Genomic DNA, 21,201 nt, shown 5'->3' with positions numbered 1-21,201 from the left:
GGGCAGGTAGGAGCAAGACTTGAGACTCCACGAGGAGCATCTTGTGATGTGTGGATCACGGATGGGTATCTGGCCCATGCTTTGGGGACCTGAACCTGGGAGTGGTGCGAGTAGTTTTGGTCACTCTCTCTGGGACTCGGCGTGGTTGATGGGATGAGATGGGATGCTCCGTGAGATGAAGCGTCTGGAGAGTGAGGAGGAGGAAAAGAAGGGGTGAGGGGATACCCCAGAATCCAGCTGTGATGATGCGCTGTTGAGTTTTGCTTTTTGTCTTCATGTTTCACTTTCTCTTCTTGTTTCCAGTTTATTCCCATTGAGGCTGTCTCTGTTTCTTGTGGAGTGGTGGTCTTCCCCTTTCTCATTATCTGTCTGATGCCGGCCAAATTGGCCTTGTGCTTATGTACTAGCACTTCTCACTGGCTTGGCGGATCATCGTCGTCCCTTGTCATCCTGCCCTGGTGCACTAGCACATCTTCAAGGGACAGGAAAAAAAGAGAGAGAAAGAGAGAGAGAGGCAAAAAAAGAGGGCTAGACCTATGCATAGCTTTGCCCATTATTCCAAGCAAGTAGAATAAATTGCCCAGGATAGGCTCAACAAGATCGGACCAGGGGGGGTCATGCCATATCCCGCCCAGAGTTTCCCTTTGCAGAGAGCGTGGCATTAACCTGTACCGCACTAATCAACGTGTGTGTTTGAGTACAGAAAGCAGAGACGTGACATGGGGATGAGGATTTGCCGGAACTGACAGGCAAGTGGGTTCCTTTGCAAATGGGCGTGGTAGGTTTTGGGCACAGCAAATGGTTCGGACAAGGAGCCGGCATTGCAAGCCGCTGCACAGCAAATGCGTCTGGTAGCAATGATTGGAGAAACGGGCCTGTCAGGGCGCCGGTTAGAGTTGATGGCACCTCATCTGGGGGGCTCGTGCGTCGAGGCACTAGCAGTCGCATCATCTGCCCGTCTGTCCATATTCATCTCGTCGGGCGTGGAGTGGGATGAAGAAAAGATGGAGATGCGGGATGATGGGATGGGAGAGAGAGAGTATGCATGGGGGCGTGAGTTTGAGGGGGAAGCAAAGAGAGGGAGCCGGGGAGCGGCATGACTTGGCCAAATGAACCGGACAGACAGATTGCATCGCGCAAGAGGATGGGAACGAGATGGGAGATGGACGGCGAGGTGAATCCTTCCGAAGAGGCATTTGCAAAGAAAATCATGGCATGGGGCCGCAAGGGGTGGGAGACAAGAACAAGGGCAGAAGCGCGCCATTCTGATCCAAGACGACGACGCCATGCCGCTTTTTCATCTTCTTTTTCTCTTCTCGACTTGAACTGCTTCTCACGATGACTCTTTCTTGCTCCTTCACACCCTCCACGAGGGGGGAGAGACCCCGATGCCACGTTCTTGCACGTTTCAGGGCAGCATTAGCGACCTTTGATGTGCTGTGCCTTGTTCCTGGGGCCGCTGATTCGCGGCCGGCTTCTGCTGTCGGTATTGCCTCTTTCTGAGCTTCCTTTTGTTCTGGTGGTTCTGCATCTTTTTTCTGGGAGGGGGTTGCATCGAGAGAGGGGTTGAAAATGAAGATGAAAGGGAAGAAGGGAAACCCCCGTGAGATTTGGGGGTGGGAGCAAAGAAATCTGGCATGTCAATGTCAAAGCTCTTGGGAAGAACGCGTGGTCTTTGTTGGATGTTCCTTCCCCCCAGCTCATGGTGAGATTTATTTTTCCTTTTTTTCGCTAGAGTTGCTCTTTTTAGAGCAGGATGTGCAGCAAGGCGTTTGCTTGTTTTTGCTCGGGATTTGCGGGGGATGGACGTCTAGACCCAAGAAAAACAGGTTTTTGGGGTCGTTGATCGTGTTGATTTGACTTTTTACCCTCTTTGTCTTGTAATTGTCATGTGTTGATTTAATGCGAGACGCCTCTGCTATTTTTCGGGGCTGCGCGGTCCGAATGACGGACTTTCCCCTCTTCAACTCCTTCGCATACGACAAGTACGAGTAAACTTTACGGTAGGAACAATATTGAAACTTGACGACACGGCACCGCTTCACACACACCCTTTGATACGGAGCATGTCCTCCTACACGAGGGTGGGTTGACGCCATCTCGTCCCATCTGCAACGATCCCCAAAGAAGAAGCGAAAGAAGCAGACGCAGAAGCAGAAAAGATGCGCAATGACATACAGCTGCAAGAGCTGTAACCCGTTTGCCTGTAAAGATGGAAAGCTATCTTTGAAGGAATGAGAAGGCGGCCAATGAGGATCGTTGAAGATCTGGCCAAGTTCCCGCCTCTGATAGTACAGCAACGACGGCACTACTGTAGCTTCATCCTTCGTAGATGTGATTCGCTTCGGCTTAACCCCTCCCACTCCCACTCCCACGCTTCCCTCTCTGTGCCCCTTGAGGATCCTTTTGTTTCTTCTCATCACATTCCATGTCGCTTCCTCAGCCTGAGCGCACATTGTTCTAGAAAACTCGGCTGCAGGAGTCTACTGCGTGATGTGTTGTATGTGGTTTGTGCTCACTTGCAGGGCTTTGAGCTGAGCTTGGGCTACATTTTCAGCTCTTCTTCCTGATGTTGCATGAAGAGGTTGCTGAAGCGAGGTGATGAGGTATAGGGTGGGTGTGAAGGAATTGCCAAGTAAAGTAAAGCAAAGCAGTGACGGCATCGCGTATCCCGTATCGTCCACCTCTGTCTACTGCATGTATCTAGTATCTCTATCTCTACAGTAATGATGGTTTGTTTTTCCGGGGTGTATCTAACTCTGTATCTTGCATTGTAAAAGAAGGAAACTCGCGTACGAGCAGACGGGCTGCCGGACTTGTTAACTCGCCGACAATCGACAGAAGGGTAATAGTCGGGGGTGTCTCTTTTGCCCTCCTCTTTGTTACCTGTCTCGTCTGGGACATTATTTATCTCGTCCCAAATCTCCCGAGATGCAGACCCTAGTATGGGAACAATTACCTCGGGTGTGCAGAATTGCAACTAAATGGAGCCCCCAGATGCGGGATGGGATGGGCCTCCGGAAGTCGCGTGAGCCAGCCGCGCCCCGAGGCCGCTTTCGCACAGCGGCACATGTCAAGCCGAAGGCCCAAAAGAGAAATGCAAAGTACCGCAGGAAGATGAACGAGATGAGCGAGATACTGGAAAGGCCAATGCAAGGCAAGGCAAGGCAGTGTTCAGGTTAGAAAAACGGCACACAGACAGCAATGGGGGTCAACGAATTGAAGCGGAAGGGATCCGAGGGAGGGGCGTGTGGGAGATGTCAAGTGTGATTGATGGTGATGGGTTTTGATGCATCTAGCATCTGCACATGGAGAGGATTGAATGAAAGAAAGGGAAGGGGAGAAAATGAAAGGGCTGGGGCGGTATGACTGGATTGAGACACGTGCGGAGGGTGCAGGATTGGGATGGACAAGGGCGGGATGGCCACGTTTTTACAATCTGCGACTTTTTTTTGATGTTTATGCCGAACATCTATCGGTTTCTGGGCTTCTTCTTTTTGCATCATGTACTCGTACGGTAGCAGTGAGTGACATAGTGGGAGGTGGAGATGAGATTTGATGAGTAAGAATATTGAAGCGATGCGGTTGGTTTTAGTACTTGAAGGTTACATTGACGTCTGGAGTATTTGCCAGGTATACTAAGTAAGATAGACGTTGATTTACATGAACGAGTGGTACAAGCTCGAGAACCGCGACCAAGGCAATGGGAATGAGCCATGAGGCAGCATCATAATGAGTAGCAAGATGCTGAATCTACCGGTACATTATGATGGAGTAGTACATGGAGTATTGCATGGAGTACATGCTACATGCTACATGGAGGATGAGGATGAGGATTGATGGGAATGGATAGACGATTTACTCCATTCGTCGACGGGCATATTATCCCGCAAATTGTACAGTACAAGCACGCCTTGCCCTGCTTGATCTTTGGCCAGGGGTCTCAGCGTCTAATACTGTACACCTACACCTATGGTAGCACTGCACAGGTGTACGATATGCTCTACTGGTCGTGCTGTAAGATATACATCCATGTACCACCTAGTGCAAGCAGGGTCCAGTGTGCATATCACCAGGCAGAAAACAGAGCGTGATTCGAGCGAGGGTGTAGATATTAGATACTGTAGTCTACATCTACCTAGTCTAGGACTTTGTTTGATCGCCCGTCAGTGTGTTTATTTTTGTGGGTTGATTCTTTGTCAGTTTCTGGCGGCTGGTCAAGTCTTGACCATACGATTCAATTCTTCCCATTCGTTAGTCTAGTCGGGCTTTTTACTGCGCCTCACCCTCGCCTATCCAAAAATACATGAGACTGCACCGGGGCTGGCGTGTTAGTGCAAGTCTCTTTTTTATCTTTAGAAACAATCGTCGATTTGTTTCTAATTGATTTGTCCTCAACAAACGACTTGTTTATCGTGCAATTGATTTGCATCATCGTCGGTTTATTTTTATTTGGCAAGTTAATTCCTCCGCGCTTGTTCGTGGCTGTATTGCAAGGGGGTGGGAGTGTGTGTTTTGATTTACTTTTGGACATGTTTGCGACGCTGTGGGTAGGCAGAACGACGCCGATTCACGCTTCCCAAGTGGGATGGAAACGTACGACGTGCATGAAAATCAAATTCCAGGTGGTGCACGCCAAAGGAACAGTCGATGTAAAGAAGATGTGACTCGTGCAAGGTATACATTACTGTAGAATGCAATATGTACCAGTAGTGATACAAGTACAATACATGCAGATTGTATGTACTCGTACAGACACACACACGGCAATGTATGAGTGCATACGAGGCCGCCCCAGACTAGTAAAAATGCACGGCGACAGACTCGGACGCAGCCTATGCAAGACTAGGAATGTCCCAAGGAACGTGTTGCAATCTCTGTAATCTTTCTTGTCCCGGTGATGAGGCACTGGGATTGGGGATGCCAATGCTACTGTGCCAATCTCTCCAACAATAAATAACAAACTTGGGAAACGAACGCGAGGCCATTGCGTTTCGATACACCATCATCACCACCACCATCATCAACGGTATATGGACATGGCATGGCATGGCAAGGGGTGGGGATCCCCATCCAGAAGCAAGAGCAAGCATCTGTGCTCACTCCCCTGGTCTTGTTCTTCCTGGACTGTCTGGATTTGCCTCTTTGGCCTCATTGTCTATGGCCCTGTCGTTGCATCACGGTCCCCTTGCCCTGCTCCCTCCCTTTTTTTGTTTCCCTTGTATTTACCCTCTATCTCTCAAGTCTTCGTTTACATGATTTCTCCTTATGTGCACGTCCCCCTCGTCCGATGCCCTCATCGCAGTGTAGCATTCTTGCAGGGCATCATGGTATTTGTAGGAAATCACAAATTCACGGAGAAGCGGATAGTCGCGCTTCTCCTTCCCCTCAAATAGAGCCTTGCCCTGGCCTTGCCATGCCATGCCAATGCCATGCGAAGCCCGGCAACTCAATTGATTCACCGGCGGGATTTTGCCATGTGCCGAGCACGCACGGGCACGGGGGAATGAGATGACGATCACAATGCCCGTCGGACGATGGAATGGAAAGGTACGGCAATGTACGGTAGGATTTACCTAGTGCTAGTAGGTATCTTGAAACTTGGACAGGCCATCACTTTAACCCTCTCTGTCGATTGTTTCTACGCCCCTCCTCCTCGTCTCTGTTGCCATCATATTTGCACTGCCTACTAGGTAACCTAGTGATAACTTACAACGTGAGCTAAACTTGCAGCCGCAGATCCCGTCAAGCTTGCCGTCGTCGTCCTTGTTTGTTGCCTTGATACTTGACTAGAGGATACTATTCTTGGAGCCAAGCAAAATGCAAGACGCGCGCGTGTTAATAATGCTCTTGGTAGCGCCGGATGCCCCTCATCTCCCTTGTCTCTGCAGAATAAGGAATAGACTCTTCATCCTATCTGTTGCGAATAATGCTACATCATATTACAGCCAGTACGAGTGATTGTATAAGCAATCTGGAGTCGATAGGATAGGCTATCCAAAAGACAGTTGGTCCAACACAGCTGTGCACAAATCTCACTGCCACGTGGAATCAAATGCCGCCCGATTATGCCCCCGCAAAACAATTTCACAAGAAACAACTTGCCGAGACGCTGGGCCGGATTCCTTAGTAACAGTGCTCCGTAGTGTGTAAGTGCTCCATATGGAGTTTTCAATAATTGGAATCTTTAACGGGTACATCCGCATTACACTAATTACTAGGTAGCTATGCGTGCTATAAGTACCTCCGTGGAAAAAGCAACGTCTCCAGGGCGAAGCTGATTAATGGCATTGCATTGCATCCCATCCCATCGTATCAAACGGAAGACGGATTGGCCCGCGCGGCAATTGTTGCTCGTGCTGAGCAACCAGAGATGCAATGCTTCTTTGCCGCTGCCCGCCTTATGTAACGCTGGCGGTTTATCTGATGTGCTGTGCTTGATGTGTAATCTCCCACTGCTTGCCCCTCCACCATGACAAATCCAAGCCCAGCACAAAACAAAGCTCCAGCATTACGTAGGTGCGAATACCTGAGCTGATAGGGCAGAGCTCACTTGCTGCTGGGTATCTACAGGTAAATGCGGAATTCTCCGCGATTCTCCAAGGCAAGTTCCTACAGGTATGGAGGGGTAACAGAAGGGTTGAAGGAGGGAAGCTGTCCCGCGTTAGTACTTAATCGATACAAGGCCTCGCTCCTCATTGTTCTCCTCAATGACGACGGCAAGACAGCTTCTCTCTCCCTTCTTCCTCTTCTTCTTCGTCTTCAGCTCTCTCTTCAGCCTCGCCTCGTCTTGCTTACGACAGCAACCGCAAGCTCTTCTATTCGCTACAGCATCGCATCAACCTCAATCCGTTGCAATGGCGCGTCCGACTGGCCTCATTGCCACAAAGGGCATCGAGCTCTTGACCTGGGGTAAGCAAGCAAGCTGGTCCCGCACTAGCAGCCGCTTTTGTGCTGCCTTGTTCTTCTTACTTATTCTTACTCGCTGCATCTGCATCTGCACATCATATACACCACATACATACACCTATACATAGCACACTGCACAGCCATCTACATTTGCATCTACCGCCTGTATCACCATGTTTTTATACCCTCGTCTCCTTCTTTGTCATCCTTATCAGCGATCCAAGGTGATCGCAAACTACTGCCCTGCTCAACCCCTTGGCCATGACTCCAGCCCCCCGGTGCCTGCATTGCGCTCGGGGTCTTTGAATACCCTGAATACCCGTAAAGACGAGAATGCCGGCGACTGCAGGGACAAGGAAGGACAAGCACGGGCAAGAGACAGCTTGGATGACGTACTAGAAGGAGGGATGCCGCGCGGTGATCTTCATGATGTGGCCAAGTAAGCGCCCATCAATGCCGCAGCAACGACCAAGGATGGGAGTCTAGAAGTAGAGTCCTGGCAGATATGCAAAGCAAATCAAGCCGGCATCTCTTCTCCCAGCATCCCAGCAACCCAGCTTGCCAGCCCAGCTTTGCCCAGTGCCATGGCAAGGGCCATTCCTTCGTCTCAGACTCCCATCATCTCGCCACGGGTCCCGGCCGAGTGGTCAAACGGCGTCACATGGCTCTTTGCCAGCCATAACCTTGTCTCGCCACGAGGAGGATTCAAAAAGTTCCTGCTAGGCCAGGACGCTTTTCATCGAGTTCCCGTCGCTTCCGCCCCAATGATGGCAGTGATACATGCTTGTTCACCGGGAAAAATAATTCGATAGTCCCGGGGAAATAGAAGATCCCCCGGCCCTCCTTGCTCGCGTGCAAAATCAACCACCCCCCTTCTTCGAGGATCATTAGTCACTGACCAGGGATTCTGTCCAAAAATCACAGGCACCCCCAACGGCCACAAGGCTAACATCCTGCTGGAGGAGCTCAAGGAGGCATACGGGCTCGAGTACACCTTCCAGGGCGTCAACATCTCGCAAAACGTCCAAAAGGAACCATGGTTCACGGCCATCAACCCCAACGGCCGCATCCCCGCCATTGTGGACCATGACAACAACGACCTGGCCGTGTTCGAGGGCAACGCCATTCTCGGATACTTGGCGCGTCGTTATGATACCAAGCACCTCTTCTCATTCCCAGTCGATTCGGACGACTACACACGTTCCGAAGCGTGGATTGGCTGGCAGCACGGTGGTGTTGGTCCCATGCAGGGCCAAGCCAACCACTTTGTGCGCTTCACCAAGGAGAAGATTCCATATGCCATGCAGCGCTACGTGGGAGAGACAGAGCGTCTCTATGGTATTCTCAACACCCGCCTGGCCGATCGCGATTACGTCGTTGGCCCTGGTCGCGGCAAGTACAGCATCGCCGACATTGCCCTGGTAGGCTGGGTCAACGGCTTGTCCTTTACCAGCACCTCGTACGACCAGTTCCCCAACGTCAAGGCGTGGCTGCTCCGGCTCTGGGACCGGCCTGCGGTGCAGAGGGGCTTCTCTCTCACTTCGGCTCCGTTTTATGACCCGAGACAGGGCCTGAGCGAGGAGCAAGCTGCCAAGGTGGCCGAGGATAAGAAGCTTGTCGATGCCGCGAAGGAGCAATACGGATACAAATACCAGTCTCCATAGATGATTGAGAACAGATGATAAAAAAAAAGTTGTTGAATTGCCCCTCTCCCTCTCCTCCACGGCGTCTCTTCAGTCGTTAGTGCTCAAGAAATACTGTGCAAGTCCTCGTATAAACCCTCGCCATCTGCTCTACTTGGCACACTGCATGTGTGATTGTGTTTGATTGCTTCCTAGTGCAGTCGGAAGTTTACGACTTGGCGCGCGGTTGCTAGCTCGCCGGCCGGCAATTGAGAGAGGTAGATAGATGTTGGCTCTTCTGTTATGAGATGGGATGCTGGGCATGCAGACTGAGAACGAGCATACCAATGGTAGCCCCTCGTCGACAACCTGGTGCTCGAAGGATCGAGCTCGCCGAGCTCGCTAGTGATCCTTTGGTTTGATGCCCTGCCCATGCCTACTGTACAGTTTGGCTGCGCTGCACTGCGTATCCGTACGTTGGAACACGGCCCTGAGCTAATCAATGTATGAGCACTGTATCTCGTCTCATCTCCGCCCGAGGGCCAAGATGCCTGTCTCTGATCATGACGCTAGCCACGCCCGCCGCATCTCTCCTAGCGATTTGCCGGATCCACGAAAAAGGGACCAATTTCAAATTTCGACTGTGTAGCATGTGCTTCCTCCTCCTCTTTCTCAATTTCTCTTTGTCTTGTAGTGCGTATGCGCGCGGGCGCAGGTTGGCGGCCCGATTAGTAGAGGCTAGGTAGAGGATGGGGATCTTTGCAAAAAAGAAGCTGGAGGATTTTTTGATAATGGTTGGTCCGGGTGTAGTCCATTTCTTTTCCGCGGAGAGGCTGGCTTGTGCGTTTTTTGCGTACCTGAATTATAAGGGCGCGAAACTACGGAACTCGAAGCGATTGCGGCACGAGATGTCGATGCGATGCTACCTTGGAGTAAACTCTGTGGCATCCTCCGTGTGTCATGTGTCAAATTGGAGGTATCCAAAAAAGTATCATATATTATACCATCATTAGCTAATCCAACATCCTTCATCTGCCGGCGCATCTTCTTTCTGCTTTAGGATATTGCTCATCCTTCTTCCTTTCTTGCCCTCTCTTTATGTCTACTTACCCTTGATAATTTCCGGATCCCGCATAGATTATTTTCCCGAGAGCCGCAGAGGTTATTCATTTATTCCTGCGGCGCGGAAAATCAACAGGTTGAGTTAGGCGCGCACATCATGAGGATCGTCGTCCCTTTTGCGGCCGTATTGCAGCAAGTAGCAGCCAACCTCGACGCTTATTTTTTGCCTAGGCGATGCCTCTCTTTTTGGGGGCCGGGAAACGGAGCGCGGAGCCCCGAAACAATCTCTGTCTATTACGGAGTTACGGATGGGGTCACCACTCTCGTATCCTGTTTTATTTGGCATCTGCTAGGCGCGAATTGCTTCCGTATCAGTATCTTCTTGTGGCAATTGCCGAATTCTGAGAGCGCAGCAGCAAGTTTGGGCTTAGGGACACGCCACTCTGGCCTTTTTGCACTCCGTAAATAGATGCTGAGATTCCATTTTCGGTGTGTCTTTGTTACTTTTATTATTTCGGTTCGTTCTGCACCGAGTGGTTTGGGTTAGGTTAGTACAGGTAGCATCTATGGTTACATATTCTTGGTCTGGTCTTGGGAATTGGCCAGATGCATACTGTATGTGCGTCCGCATGAGATGAGGGCCCGGATAGATTAGTAGATAGCCTCAAAAATGCCCACCAAAAGACCTCCATGTTTATACGCCCCCCCTCCGCCTCTCCAACCGCCCCCTGGTGGCAAAAAGAGATGAATGAGTGCGCGGTACAGCCAAGACCAAGGCCAACAGCGGCAAATACTGCAAACTTGATCCCAAAAAGCAAGAGGCCAAGAATACGGGGTGCGAAGAAAGCAGCCGTGAAAGGGAAGAAACAAGATGAGGAAATGCAAATACTTTGGGGGTCTCCATACAATACGCTACGATACGCGATGCGTGACATGCGATGTACGTACTCATTCACACACACTCCCCTCCATCTCCCCTTTTCTTTTTCTTTTTATTCCCACATCGCTTCTCCATCAAAGGATCGTATACACACGGGCTCTCGATATCTATCTAGTATTTGTCAAAGTTAAAGAATGCAAAATAACGTGTCACGACTCGCTTCTTTTTACCACTTAGCCATAATCCCGAAATTCCGAACCTGTGCTACCCAACTCTAACCTCACCGTGATACTTTATTCCTCATCTTTTTGTCAGTTCTTTTGCCTCTTTTCAAAAAGACCTGGGGGCCGGTAATCAGGATTGCCCGTTTGGGACAAAAAACACTGTCTAAAAATCCAACCAACCAGATATCAAACTCCCCCAAAAGACTCCACTTAACCGGACTCATTGCTCGAACCACCCTTCGGCATATCGAGACTCGTATGTTAAACGTCTATCATAAACCGGTCACAGAAACTAAAATAATGCAAGGCGATCAAAAAGCCCCAGTTTCAAAACTCGAAATAAAAAAACTCACTAAATACAAATGGATATCCTTGGTTCAAGTTAAACCCCTCCTAACCTAACCGTAACGGCCAAACAAGGTGAACACACCCTCCCCTCACCGGGCTCCCTCCGTGAATCATCTCGCCTTACACCCCTCTGCGGCCCAGACTTGCCCCCCCTCTTCTTTCACTCCCGAAAATCGTCTCTTTGCTTGTATTTCTCTCCACTTCCAACTTCGACGACATGCTTTCTGCCTTTTCTGTTCAACTTCATTCTTTTTAGCCTCTCGCCACCCCCTCTCTTTCGACAAAACTTGCCTATCTAGGCATCTTACACGCCCCCTCGTCGACGAGATCCGGATAGATGCCGTCTGTAGCCATGAGCCTCCTGATACCATCCATACCTTATCCACTCCAGCAGCCTCGAGACCTCGACCTTGGCCTCGACCTTGATATCCTCGACACACAGACGCCAGACGGCGGCTCACCCCCTCCCCCCTCCTCACCCGTCTCTTCCCCCCTTGCCCCTTCTACCCGCCTCACCCGTCTCTCCCCGAGGAGTAATACACATCACACACAAGAGGCGCGAGGGTTTTATCCCTTCCCCTCCCCCCCCCTTCTCTCAAGCCCAAAACAACAGCCTATACAAGCAGAAAAATCCCGGCATCCTCACCCGCGGCCCGCTAAATCGTCCACCCTTTTTCCCAACATATATACCCGGCCCCATCGTATCACATCGCGTCTGTGTCATATCTTGGGGGAAGTTCTCGGACTCTTGCCGGCACGGCACAGGAAACAAAAAAAGGGGAATGTCCAAGTACACCACGGCAGGGCTGGACGAAAGGAAGAGGAGAAAAAGAGGCAAAAAGGTTTATCGCCATAGACTTGAATGGAAAAGAAAAGAAAAATGAACACGAGGGAAATAGCATCAAATGGTATGAATGCCGGTTTGCTGGAAATAAGCTTGGGGATGAGGGGGAGACGGGGCATGTAGAATCTTACTTTGCCTCCGGACGCGAGATAAAGTGATGAGCCTGTCATCCCCTGCCAATAACCTGGCGCCAATCATCATGTGTGTATCGTAACGTGCTCGAACCCAAACATGGTTGTTCCCAAAAGAGCCTGTCCGTCAGATCATCTGTAGACAAAATCAGCAAAAAGCAGTAGCAACGCATATCGAGACCCAGAAAGCACACAAGGCTGCGAGAAACCATACAGTTACATTCCCCTACCCATACATACAGACACTCGTACACACAAACCTATCTACTGCCATCGTACTCCATTTCCTATCAAGTCTCCCCAACTCCCGCTCACCTTTTTTCTCTTTTTTGCCATGTCAAAAAACCTCACTTGTCCCACCCCTTCGCCCCCTTTGCTAACCAACGCCTTTGACCTTGACGCCTTCCAGGGCGAGTCATCTCTCGCCGTCCAAGAGCAACACAGCGCGAATCCATATAACCGTGCCAGCAATCAACAGATCAATACAGAGCCCATGTCTGCTGCCGCCTGGAATCCTTCCTGCCAAGCACATGTCCACGGTCCAAGAAGACTAATGTGCTGCAAGCCCCTAGAATATGCAAACCTTTTCCCGCTAATATACGAGATTTTTTCCCCTCCATATGAAACGCATAGAGAGAAGCGAGAAAGGGTACAATAAAAAAATATAGCAAAAATATCGCGAGGAGAAAAGAAAAGTAAAAGTCGGGCACTAATCACAGTGCGTACGTGAGCCACCTCACCTTGGCTTTGAGGAAAATGGTACATTCAAGACCTGGAATTTGCCCAGGTCTTTTATAATAGGACTCCCGCATTCTTCGTAGCACGCCGAGGCGAAGGACAACGTCGAGCGCCTCCGAAGAAGCTGGGAAGAAGTATGCTGCGGTGAGATGTGTCGAGCAGCTGCGGGTATCAATAATGCAGATTACTTTTTTTGGGTCAACTGGTTCTTTTGCCGTCCGTAATGTCGTGAAAACCATTCGTCTAAACTCCCGTGTAAATCTCTCCCATCAATGCAAATCATGGTGCCCACTAATTCTGCGTATCTTGTCTGCTTTCTTCTTCTTCTTCTTTTTTACTTCTTCTCCTTTTTTTTTCGTTTCCTCTTTTATTTTCATCTTTGCCTAGAGGGCAGATACGGCAGAATTAGGGTCCACAACATTGTCGGAGAGATTAATCAGAAGTTGAGCAAGGCATCTCTTAGTGGCCGCATCGTCACGGAGGACAGACGAAAAGGTGGCATCCCGCAGGGGCTCTGGGAGGCATTGGCGGAGAGCCTCACGGGCTCTGGCATTGTCACTCAATCTGCGCCGTCTTGTCAGAATAACTTTCCTTTTAGGCGTCGCACAATCATTTTCCAGGAATCCTTACCGAAGAAAGCATCTCACCACGTGCTTAAGCAGGCGAGCAGTCTGGGACTCGACGAGCTGAGCAACCATATTGCTCAAGACAGTGCCGACAGCATAGAAACGCTCGTAGGTGGCGCAGATGTAATTGAGGCCGTTGTCATCTAGCAATATCTTCTGAACAATGAAGATGGCAACCGTCTTGCTGAGCTCCGATCCCGTCTCCATGATTCGAAGGCAGAGGGGGATGATTTCGGTTGTGAGGAGGAAGTTGATGACCTCGGATGAGTCGTTCTTAACTAGGGCCCCGATGACGCCTAGGCTTGTCAGGCGGAGGTACTCAAACGGTCGCGATTTGGACGTCGTGTTTAGGAAAGGGTAGAGGAAGAGAGGGATGTGCGCTGTCGGAAGTCAGTCAGTCAATCTGCATCTTGATTCGCCATATGTAGGGGAGATTTTGGATTTGCGCTTACCGTTGAGGAATAGGGTTCGCGTATCGTTGTGGGATGCCACGCACTGGAGCAGAGCCAGCGCGTTGCACACTCTGTTTGATGCAGCTGCCGTGAGCTGCGAAGGGTTGAGGAGCGTATATACGGAAATGATTTCTTGCAAAAGAGATGTCATGACGCCTGTGGTTATTCTCGGTCAGTACCACCTCAGAAGTAGTAGATAATAGTCTTCAGGGGGGGCAATAGAGAAAGTCCATACCAAACGAGTGCCACAATATCAGCGCCAGCTCGGGCACTTGTTCTCTCTTCTTGCTGAGTTCCAACAGGGCTGCCTCTCTGGTATTCTCGCTCAAAAGGTCCGCGATGTAGGCCATTGTCCTCCGGTTGTCCTCCGAAATGTTATCGTGCCCGCCATCTTGCCCATGGGAAGCGGCAATGCTATTGTTGACGTTGGCGTGGCCGCCGGGCATTCGTCCATAGTGAGACTGCTGCTGCTGCTGCTGTTGAGCCTGTTGGGCTTGTTGGGCCTGCTGTTGTTGCTGATGCTGTTGCTGCTGGGCCTGCTGCTGTTGAGCTTGTTGCTGAGCTTGCTGTTGTTGCTGGGCGGCAGCGGCAGCGGCAGCAGCCTGGTGGGCGTGCTGCTGGTGATGACCCGCCTGCTGGTGCATCCAGGACGAATCCGCCTGGGGATTAAATTGGTGGTGGCCGTAGACGTGCGCGGATGGCATCATCCTGGCGGTTTCGGGGGCTCCGTAAGAGACCAACAGTGGCAGGAGGTGTAATTCGGGTGCAAGTTTGGATAGATAAACAGCCTCCTTGACGACAGCGGGGGATATTTATCTATTGCGAGAGATATCCTGATCGAGGAATTCGTCGTCACCGTTCCCAAGGCGAGTCAAGGGAGAGAGATGTTGTCGAGGCAGGTCGCGGGTAAAGGCCGGGATTGCAAGGCTGAGGCACCAGGCTCTGGCGGGAAAAGCAGGCAGCAGTTGATGCCTCGTTGGCAAATGGCGCCCCCGATTGTCGACTAGAGAGCTGAGAGGTCGGAGACGGAAAAGTAGGTGAAATAGAGATTCGTGTGGTTTTCGATGCAGCTTTGCTGGCAGATGGTTGTAAATGGCTGACGGTTCAAGCAACGAGGCCAAACCCCCACCGCCCAGGAAGTGCGAAGCCCACACGGATCGGGATTAATCAAGCTCCGGTACCTGAGGCTCTTCACAGGCTGAATAAGGCCTTCATGTACGCATACATGTATACACGTAACCGCAAATCAGATCTGTTGGTTTTGTTTTTCATTGGCCAACATCAAGTTACATCATAAATCTTATTCCAGATTGATCATCGTCCCATATGCTGTTGTGTCTATACAGGTTGGTGCGACTCTGACCCAACAACTCGGTACCTGTGTACATACCTATCGAGGGGCTTGCAATTTATCAAGGTTGGGGGATGGCATGAAAGTATATTGCATTGACGTGTCCTCTTTCTGGCGTATATACCCAGTAGTATAGATACTTCTTATCTTAAAATCAGTATATAATATGTGTCTAATTCTATTTTAACAAAGTGGTTCCTCAATAGCCTTTGTTGGGCCTCAACGCAACACATAAAATGCAATAGACTTCGCGTCACCTCAAAGCATCCAAGTACAACTCTCCATTGCTAAGACGGGCAATAATCTGAACCTGGAATAATTACAGCCAACTTATTTTTGCATGTGCCTCCAAACAAATCGTTACACGTATCACAACGACTAATAACATTGTTCATCATAAGGCTTGGTACCCATCACCTCCCAGTAAGCTCGGCGATCCAACATAAGATCCACCGGAATCCAACAAGGGAAGAAGATAAAAATAAATGAGGTGGTGGCAAGGAGCATACAAAGATTGAATCAAACGGGAAAACGCCCACGCCATGCTTCGTTAATATTTAAAATGCCAACCCATCATAGGCCATGGATGCTCAGACGACACTTTAGGCCTCATCAAAAAGGACCGAGACAATCTCATCAAGTATCGTAAACACTAGGTGAGAACTACACATTGTTAAGTTAGCAACATATCCACATATAAACAAGTACAGGCGAGATATCAAGGCCAGAGTGTCTTACTTGAGTCTGGAGTTGTTAAACGTTGCAAATAGGCGTCGGCTTGCCGCCTGAGCATTGACCCGTCCTACAACGTTCCCCGCAAGGTCCGGCACCAGAGTCGCCAACATTAGACTGGCCTCGGTCCGCGTCTTCTTCTTCTCCGCCGTGGTACGCGGCTTTCGATCTCGAGCGAACTCTCCGTCCGGCCATAGTGCGTTTCGTAACATGGCCACATATCGCACCAGTGAATCCTCCTGTACTGCCACCTTGATGTTTTCTCGAACCCTCTTTTCAATGGTCCCACCAAGTAGCTGTTGTAACACAACCACGACCGCCCTTCCCCGCAGCCAATTGTTTCCCTTGTTGAGCTCAAAGACTTCGAGGAATATGTCGCAAATGGGCTTGATGAATGGCTCCAGTTCCTTGTTCTCAAAAGCGTCGAGTTCCGCCTCCGCCTCCGCAGCGGGAAAAGTTTCTTCGCTGACGTTGAGCGGCATCGTGTTGAGCTGATTGGTCGCCGCAGCAATGAGGTTTTGTCCTGCGACAGATATTTGATCTAGCACTGGGATGTTGCCTAGAATGTCTTCCATGCCGTCGGCGACCGAGTCGTACAAGCGGGTCATCATGTCCTTCTTGTTCTCTCGGCTCATCGGGTCCTCGCCTTGCGCTATGGCACTCTGCGATAGAAACGCTCGCAGTTCGCGGCTACGGCACACCTCGGGTAGAAGCAAGAGCTCACGCAGGTACTTCTCTAGCGCTGTACGTCTTTTGCGAAGGAAATCGCTTTGAAACTTCATCACCACGCGGCGCCGGGGGAAATCGAGATTCCGTACTGAAGGATACATCGAGCGGAGCTTCTGGTGCAGCTCGTGGAATTCGCTATATCTTCTCATCACCGCCCAGGATGACGCTGGCATCTGTTCGCCCGCGTTCCTCTGGACTTCAATGACATACAAAGCGAACTCTCGGCCGTCATCTTCTCGCCCCACCTGAATGGATTTGATCCTGATTTCCGATCTTCCGTAGAGGCTGTTATCGCTTTCTTGTATCACGTATTGCTGTCGCTGCAACTCCTTGCGCCTAATCTCCCTCTGAAGACTCGTCCTTGACTTTTTCAGAATTCGCAGCTCTGCTGCATTATTTGTGAGCTCAGCCTTCTTTGTTAGCGATTCTATAACCGCGTCCTGTGCCACCAAGCGATCAATGTCGTTTGTCAGTGCCGTGATGGCTTCTGCCAGTCCAAGATCACCTGGGGCGGCTTCATGAATTTCATCCTCCTCATCAGATTGCGCCTCTTCATCTTCGTCGTCCTTTTCGCCTGGAAGATACTTGTCCTCGTCCCCAAAAAGGTCATCGTCCACGAACACACCGATTCGAGAAGCGGCGCTGACAAGCCCCAACGACGACAGAGTGGGCTTACCAGCCTCTTTTGCCATCATCAGAGGTTTACCGGCGTCAAACGAACCTCGATTAGACTCGTTATCATTACCAAACAAGCTCGACACGTTGTCTTCAGTATCGAACAGAGAGGCCCGTAGATCCTCGGCGGTCTGTGGCCTGTCATCTTCCAAAATATTTGTTAATGCTTGCTCCACGGCTTGGACAACTTGTTTGTCAGGTGTCTGCTGCCTCGACAGAGCTTGGTCCAAGCTCTGCACCGAATCCATCATTCCATAATTATCCACGTCATCATCGTCGAACAGAGGATTCACAGATCGATCGTCATCAAGAGACCTCCGTGAGGTAGTCAGCGGATCCGAGCCATTGCCATTGGTATTCACTGATCTCAGATCCGAAATTGATCCAGATAGTCGTCTGGATGGTCCAGCGGCCAATGGAGCAAACCGAGGCGCGGGCTTGGACTTGGACTGATATGAGGGAGTCCTGCTTGCCACTGAAGGACCCTGATGCGTGGGGGGCGGCGGTGACATGGTAGCGCGCGACATCTCCTGCGATGCGAGGCATTTGTAGTACAGGTCTGATTTTTTGAATCCTTCAAAATGTTGAGAGCGCATTGTTTCCAGCACTCCGCTTTGAGCCCTCAAAATAGCTCTCCTAGCTTTGTAATATTCAGCAGGCGTAGCAGATACACCAGCTTGGAGAAACTCCTTGACAGCCTTCTTAGCAACTTCCGGCACGTTAAGCTCCGGCTTAGACAAATATGCTTGGTGAATCTGAAGCAAGTCTAGGCGATCCGAGTCTGTCCACATGGGCAATGTAGAGGGGAGCTCGTCGTCTTGGCCATCCTCTTCCAGGGGGTTACGGAAGCCATCAACGACCAGCCAAAACTGAACCAAGGGCATCAAACGCTGGCGGTCCATGTATTCCATAAAGTATGATAAACCTGCCGGATCTCGCAACAGCTCTACGAGGGAGGCGTTTTCGAGCTTCGAAGTGGTGGAAACGGGCGGCGCCGAAGAAGCTGCTGGCATAGGCGAATGGCGGTTTCCACCCGCAGCCAAGTGATGTACTCTCTCATCGAGTAGCCGCTTTCCCATTTCCAGCCGACGAAGGTAGACTGGATCTTGATTCTCTTGCAGAGAATCGCGCTTGAGCTGACTAGCAACTTCGCTGCGGAATCGACGTGCGTCAGATAGGTTATTGACCCTGCGGATGGCTCGAATGAACTTTTCAAACTTGCGCTCGTTATCCCCAGGCGCCAACCGCGGTGCTATGGCTAGCTTGTTGGATCTTGGCGTAGGAGAAGCGTGTTGGTCCAGTGCTGCCCTGAGCTTGCGAACAGTAGATCTGTCTTGAAGCATTGAGCGACCAAGGTTCTCGATCAATTGATTCCACATGTCAGGGTCGCTCAGCAGCTGAACGACGGGAAACAAGACGGCACAACCCACAATCTCTCGCACTATGATAGAGACGGCCCGGCTAGAAAGCATCTTCTTGGGAAGAATCTTGGACAGGAGCCGCTCCACCAATGACCGTAAGTAATCTTGCTGGACCATTTTGGTGTCCGGAAAGGACAGCGAAGCAGCTGGGTGTAGCCGGCCATCTCTAAACTTGGACGCAATCGCAAGATCAAGCTCTTCAGACTCTGTCACGGATCGGTTCAGTTTCCTCCCTCGCACTGATTTCTCGGCTTCGTAAAAGTCATGGAAATGGGCCGTCAAGATGGGCACAAAACGGCTCGTGACGAGATCAGCAAGGTCTTTGTTGCGGAGCGAGCTCACGAGGCTCAACAGTGCCTGTCGAATTGCCTTATCCACCTCATGTTCAAATGTTGGGTTCTGACTGATGTGGGAATACCACGAGCGTACAAAGTCGCGGAAGATCAGGTCCAGGACCTCATCGAGAGCTTGAGACGCCTGGGGGAAGCTGGGATCGAGGGGTTCCTTTTGGTAAGTCTGCCGTTGCCGCAACGCTTCCGCTTCGGCGCGCCATCTCTGGGAGCTTAGAAACGAAACCCTGGCCGGGCGTGCCGGTCGATCGCCACGAGGGTGCTGTGTGGTTAAAACAAGAGCCGCGATAAGCGAGAGGAAGCTGATGACGATACCGCCGACGAAGGCATATCCGACCCAGCGCAGCGCAGAGAACCAGCTCACGGCATAGCCCCACGCAATGAAGTAGGCCACTCCAGCAAGGGCTACATCTCTACGCTTCAGGGCCATCGTCGCCTCCTAAGCATCATTGTTGAAAGACACGGTGAGCGAGGGTATCGTAGTGGCATATATGGGGTGGGAGCTTCGCGATTGCGACGCTATAAACAGGTGTGGTTGCAAGCCCACCGTTATCGATTAGCGGCAGGTCCACCATTACGTAGCGGCCTGCAAGCACTCCATTCACAGCCATTGTTCAGCATCTCTCTATGCACAGCTTACAGGCCGTGGAAAGGATGGATATGAACGCATGATGCCGCTGCACATGAGCCGATTTTCACCTGATATGTCATTTCCATCCGATTCGTCAATGGAATAGCATTTGTACATTAGCGTTATATATATAATACTGTAGGTGCCATGATATGGGGTACAGCCGAACAGAAGTGATTGCTTCTACTATTAATATCACTAGGTGCTGACATTCCCGATGCTGCATACATCATCCTGTACGCCGATAGACGGGCTTAAAAGGGTATTCATTTGTTCAACTATCATGCTTCTACCTCGTGCAATTACCATGGGGGATCTTCCATGCGGCGGAATAGGGCTACATACTTATGTCCCTTGTTTCGTTCCACCTTCTTGCCCTCCTCTGTCTCGTTCAACATAATCTTGACGCACTCATCGTTTTCCTCCTCTTCTTTGCTCACCCGCTCAAAGGAGGGATGGGCGTCGAGATGCTCCACCATCCACTCGTGCAATGCCTCGACATCGGTGATGGTATAGACAATGCCGCCAGGCCGTAGGGCGTAAGCATATTCGGAATTGAGTGTTGTTGAAACAATCCGGGCCTTGTGCTTTTTCGTTTTGAAGTGTGGATCAGGGAAGCAGATGAATATTTTGCTCAGCTGGCTCTTCTTGAAGAAGTTGGGCAAGAACTTCATGGTGTTTGCGCGGATGCAGGCCGCATTCTGGTAGAGTTTTTCAGAGCTTTGCGCGCGCAGTGCCCATATCTTTTCCTGCACAAACTGCGTTACTGTAGTACGGATCTCCAGACCTAGAAACATGTTAATCATCAATCCCCTTGGCCGAATGAAGAAGAGACGAGGAAGCACTCACCAAGAATGAGCTTGTCTGGGAAAACAGGAGCTAGACCAACAAGGAGACCTCCAAAACCACATCCGATGTCGACAATCTCAACATCTTGCTTCATTCGCGGAGGCTTGGACTCATCCCGCGGCGCTTCTTCATCCACATAAGAAGGGTAATAGGACGACCAATCCATATGCTCAGGTGAAATTGGGCTGCAAAAAAGTTAGTAAAAGATAAAGAAGATCTCATAGAAGCACACTTACTACTCTAACATGTGGTCTGAGAAAGGGTTTGCATGAGCTCTCTGCCGATAAAGCTTTTTCCGGGGTAGCAACACGACGCCATCTTGGCCTCTTCTTTCTCTAAACCTATCTCGCCTTTCTTTCTTGTTTGTTTGATTGCCCATTGTGCCAATCCAAAAATTTTGGTAGCAATTCGTGTGTTGAGCTTTGAGGGACAGCAGACGGAAATTTTATTGATGAGATTCAATATCTGACTTTGGCTGGCAACCAAGGAAAGTTTGGTGGAGGCGAAATAGGAAAGCGGTCTGGCACAGTGAGTGCATGCATTTTACGGCACAAAGCTACATTGGGTTTAGCTGTACTTGGCCCACCTTGACAGCTCCAGCTCAGCCAGGTACCAGTGACTACAGCA

General features: G+C 50.5%; 8 protein-coding genes across 8 annotated transcripts; 5 read left to right on the top strand and 3 right to left on the bottom strand.

The window, feature by feature from the left end:
- Positions 1–3,341: 3,341 nt before the first annotated feature.
- Positions 3,342–4,076, bottom strand: V8C40DRAFT_236581 (uncharacterized protein). Its single transcript, XM_083214072.1, has one exon. It carries the CDS (start codon positions 3,716–3,718, stop codon positions 3,503–3,505), a length of 216 nt encoding a protein of 71 aa, XP_083077341.1. The 5' UTR covers positions 3,719–4,076; the 3' UTR covers positions 3,342–3,502.
- Positions 4,077–4,977: 901 nt separating this feature from the next.
- Positions 4,978–5,607, top strand: V8C40DRAFT_149636 (uncharacterized protein). Its single transcript, XM_083211289.1, has one exon. It carries the CDS (start codon positions 5,045–5,047, stop codon positions 5,513–5,515), a length of 471 nt encoding a protein of 156 aa, XP_083077340.1. The 5' UTR covers positions 4,978–5,044; the 3' UTR covers positions 5,516–5,607.
- An 803-nt stretch (positions 5,608–6,410) lies between these two features.
- Positions 6,411–8,763, top strand: V8C40DRAFT_236575 (glutathione S-transferase). Its single transcript, XM_083214071.1, has 2 exons — positions 6,411–6,912; positions 7,834–8,763. The coding sequence occupies exons 1-2, from the start codon at positions 6,711–6,713 to the stop codon at positions 8,571–8,573; spliced, it is 942 nt and encodes a 313-aa protein (XP_083077339.1). The 5' UTR covers positions 6,411–6,710; the 3' UTR covers positions 8,574–8,763.
- Positions 8,351–9,369, top strand: V8C40DRAFT_236573 (uncharacterized protein; the record flags this gene model as incomplete). Its single annotated transcript, XM_083214070.1, has 1 exon — positions 8,351–9,369. A coding segment is annotated over exon 1 (236 nt), but the record flags the coding sequence as incomplete, so codon positions are not given.
- On the top strand, positions 9,124–9,647 carry V8C40DRAFT_149610 (uncharacterized protein). The gene has a single exon (XM_083211287.1). The coding sequence runs from the start codon at positions 9,281–9,283 to the stop codon at positions 9,542–9,544; it is 264 nt and encodes an 87-aa protein (XP_083077337.1). The 5' UTR covers positions 9,124–9,280; the 3' UTR covers positions 9,545–9,647.
- V8C40DRAFT_149611 (uncharacterized protein) lies at positions 9,648–10,102 on the top strand. Its single transcript, XM_083211288.1, has one exon. The coding sequence runs from the start codon at positions 9,751–9,753 to the stop codon at positions 10,060–10,062; it is 312 nt and encodes a 103-aa protein (XP_083077336.1). The 5' UTR covers positions 9,648–9,750; the 3' UTR covers positions 10,063–10,102.
- Positions 10,103–12,909: 2,807 nt separating this feature from the next.
- Positions 12,910–15,166, bottom strand: V8C40DRAFT_149572 (cell differentiation family, Rcd1-like-domain-containing protein). Its single transcript, XM_083211286.1, has 4 exons — positions 14,072–15,166; positions 13,837–13,992; positions 13,389–13,764; positions 12,910–13,322 (listed from the first exon to the last, which is right to left on the bottom strand). Exons 1-4 carry the CDS (start codon positions 14,541–14,543, stop codon positions 13,142–13,144), a joined length of 1,185 nt encoding a protein of 394 aa, XP_083077335.1. The 5' UTR covers positions 14,544–15,166; the 3' UTR covers positions 12,910–13,141.
- Positions 15,167–15,921: 755 nt separating this feature from the next.
- Positions 15,922–20,953, bottom strand: V8C40DRAFT_273103 (putative methyltransferase-domain-containing protein; the record flags this gene model as incomplete). The annotated part of the gene is made up of 4 exons (XM_083220432.1): positions 15,922–19,533; positions 20,067–20,512; positions 20,575–20,759; positions 20,811–20,953. 4 exons carry the CDS (start codon positions 20,951–20,953, stop codon positions 15,922–15,924), a joined length of 4,386 nt encoding a protein of 1,461 aa, XP_083077334.1.
- Between the last annotated feature and the right edge of the window lie 248 nt (positions 20,954–21,201).

This window comes from Trichoderma camerunense (assembly GCF_050948025.1).
Source record: "Trichoderma camerunense strain CBS 138272 chromosome Unknown V8C40scaffold_3, whole genome shotgun sequence".
NCBI classification, from domain to species: Eukaryota; Fungi; Ascomycota; class Sordariomycetes; order Hypocreales; family Hypocreaceae; genus Trichoderma; species Trichoderma camerunense.
The sequence above is the reverse complement of the archived record's forward strand: the minus strand, read 5'-3'. Positions and strand labels throughout refer to the sequence as shown.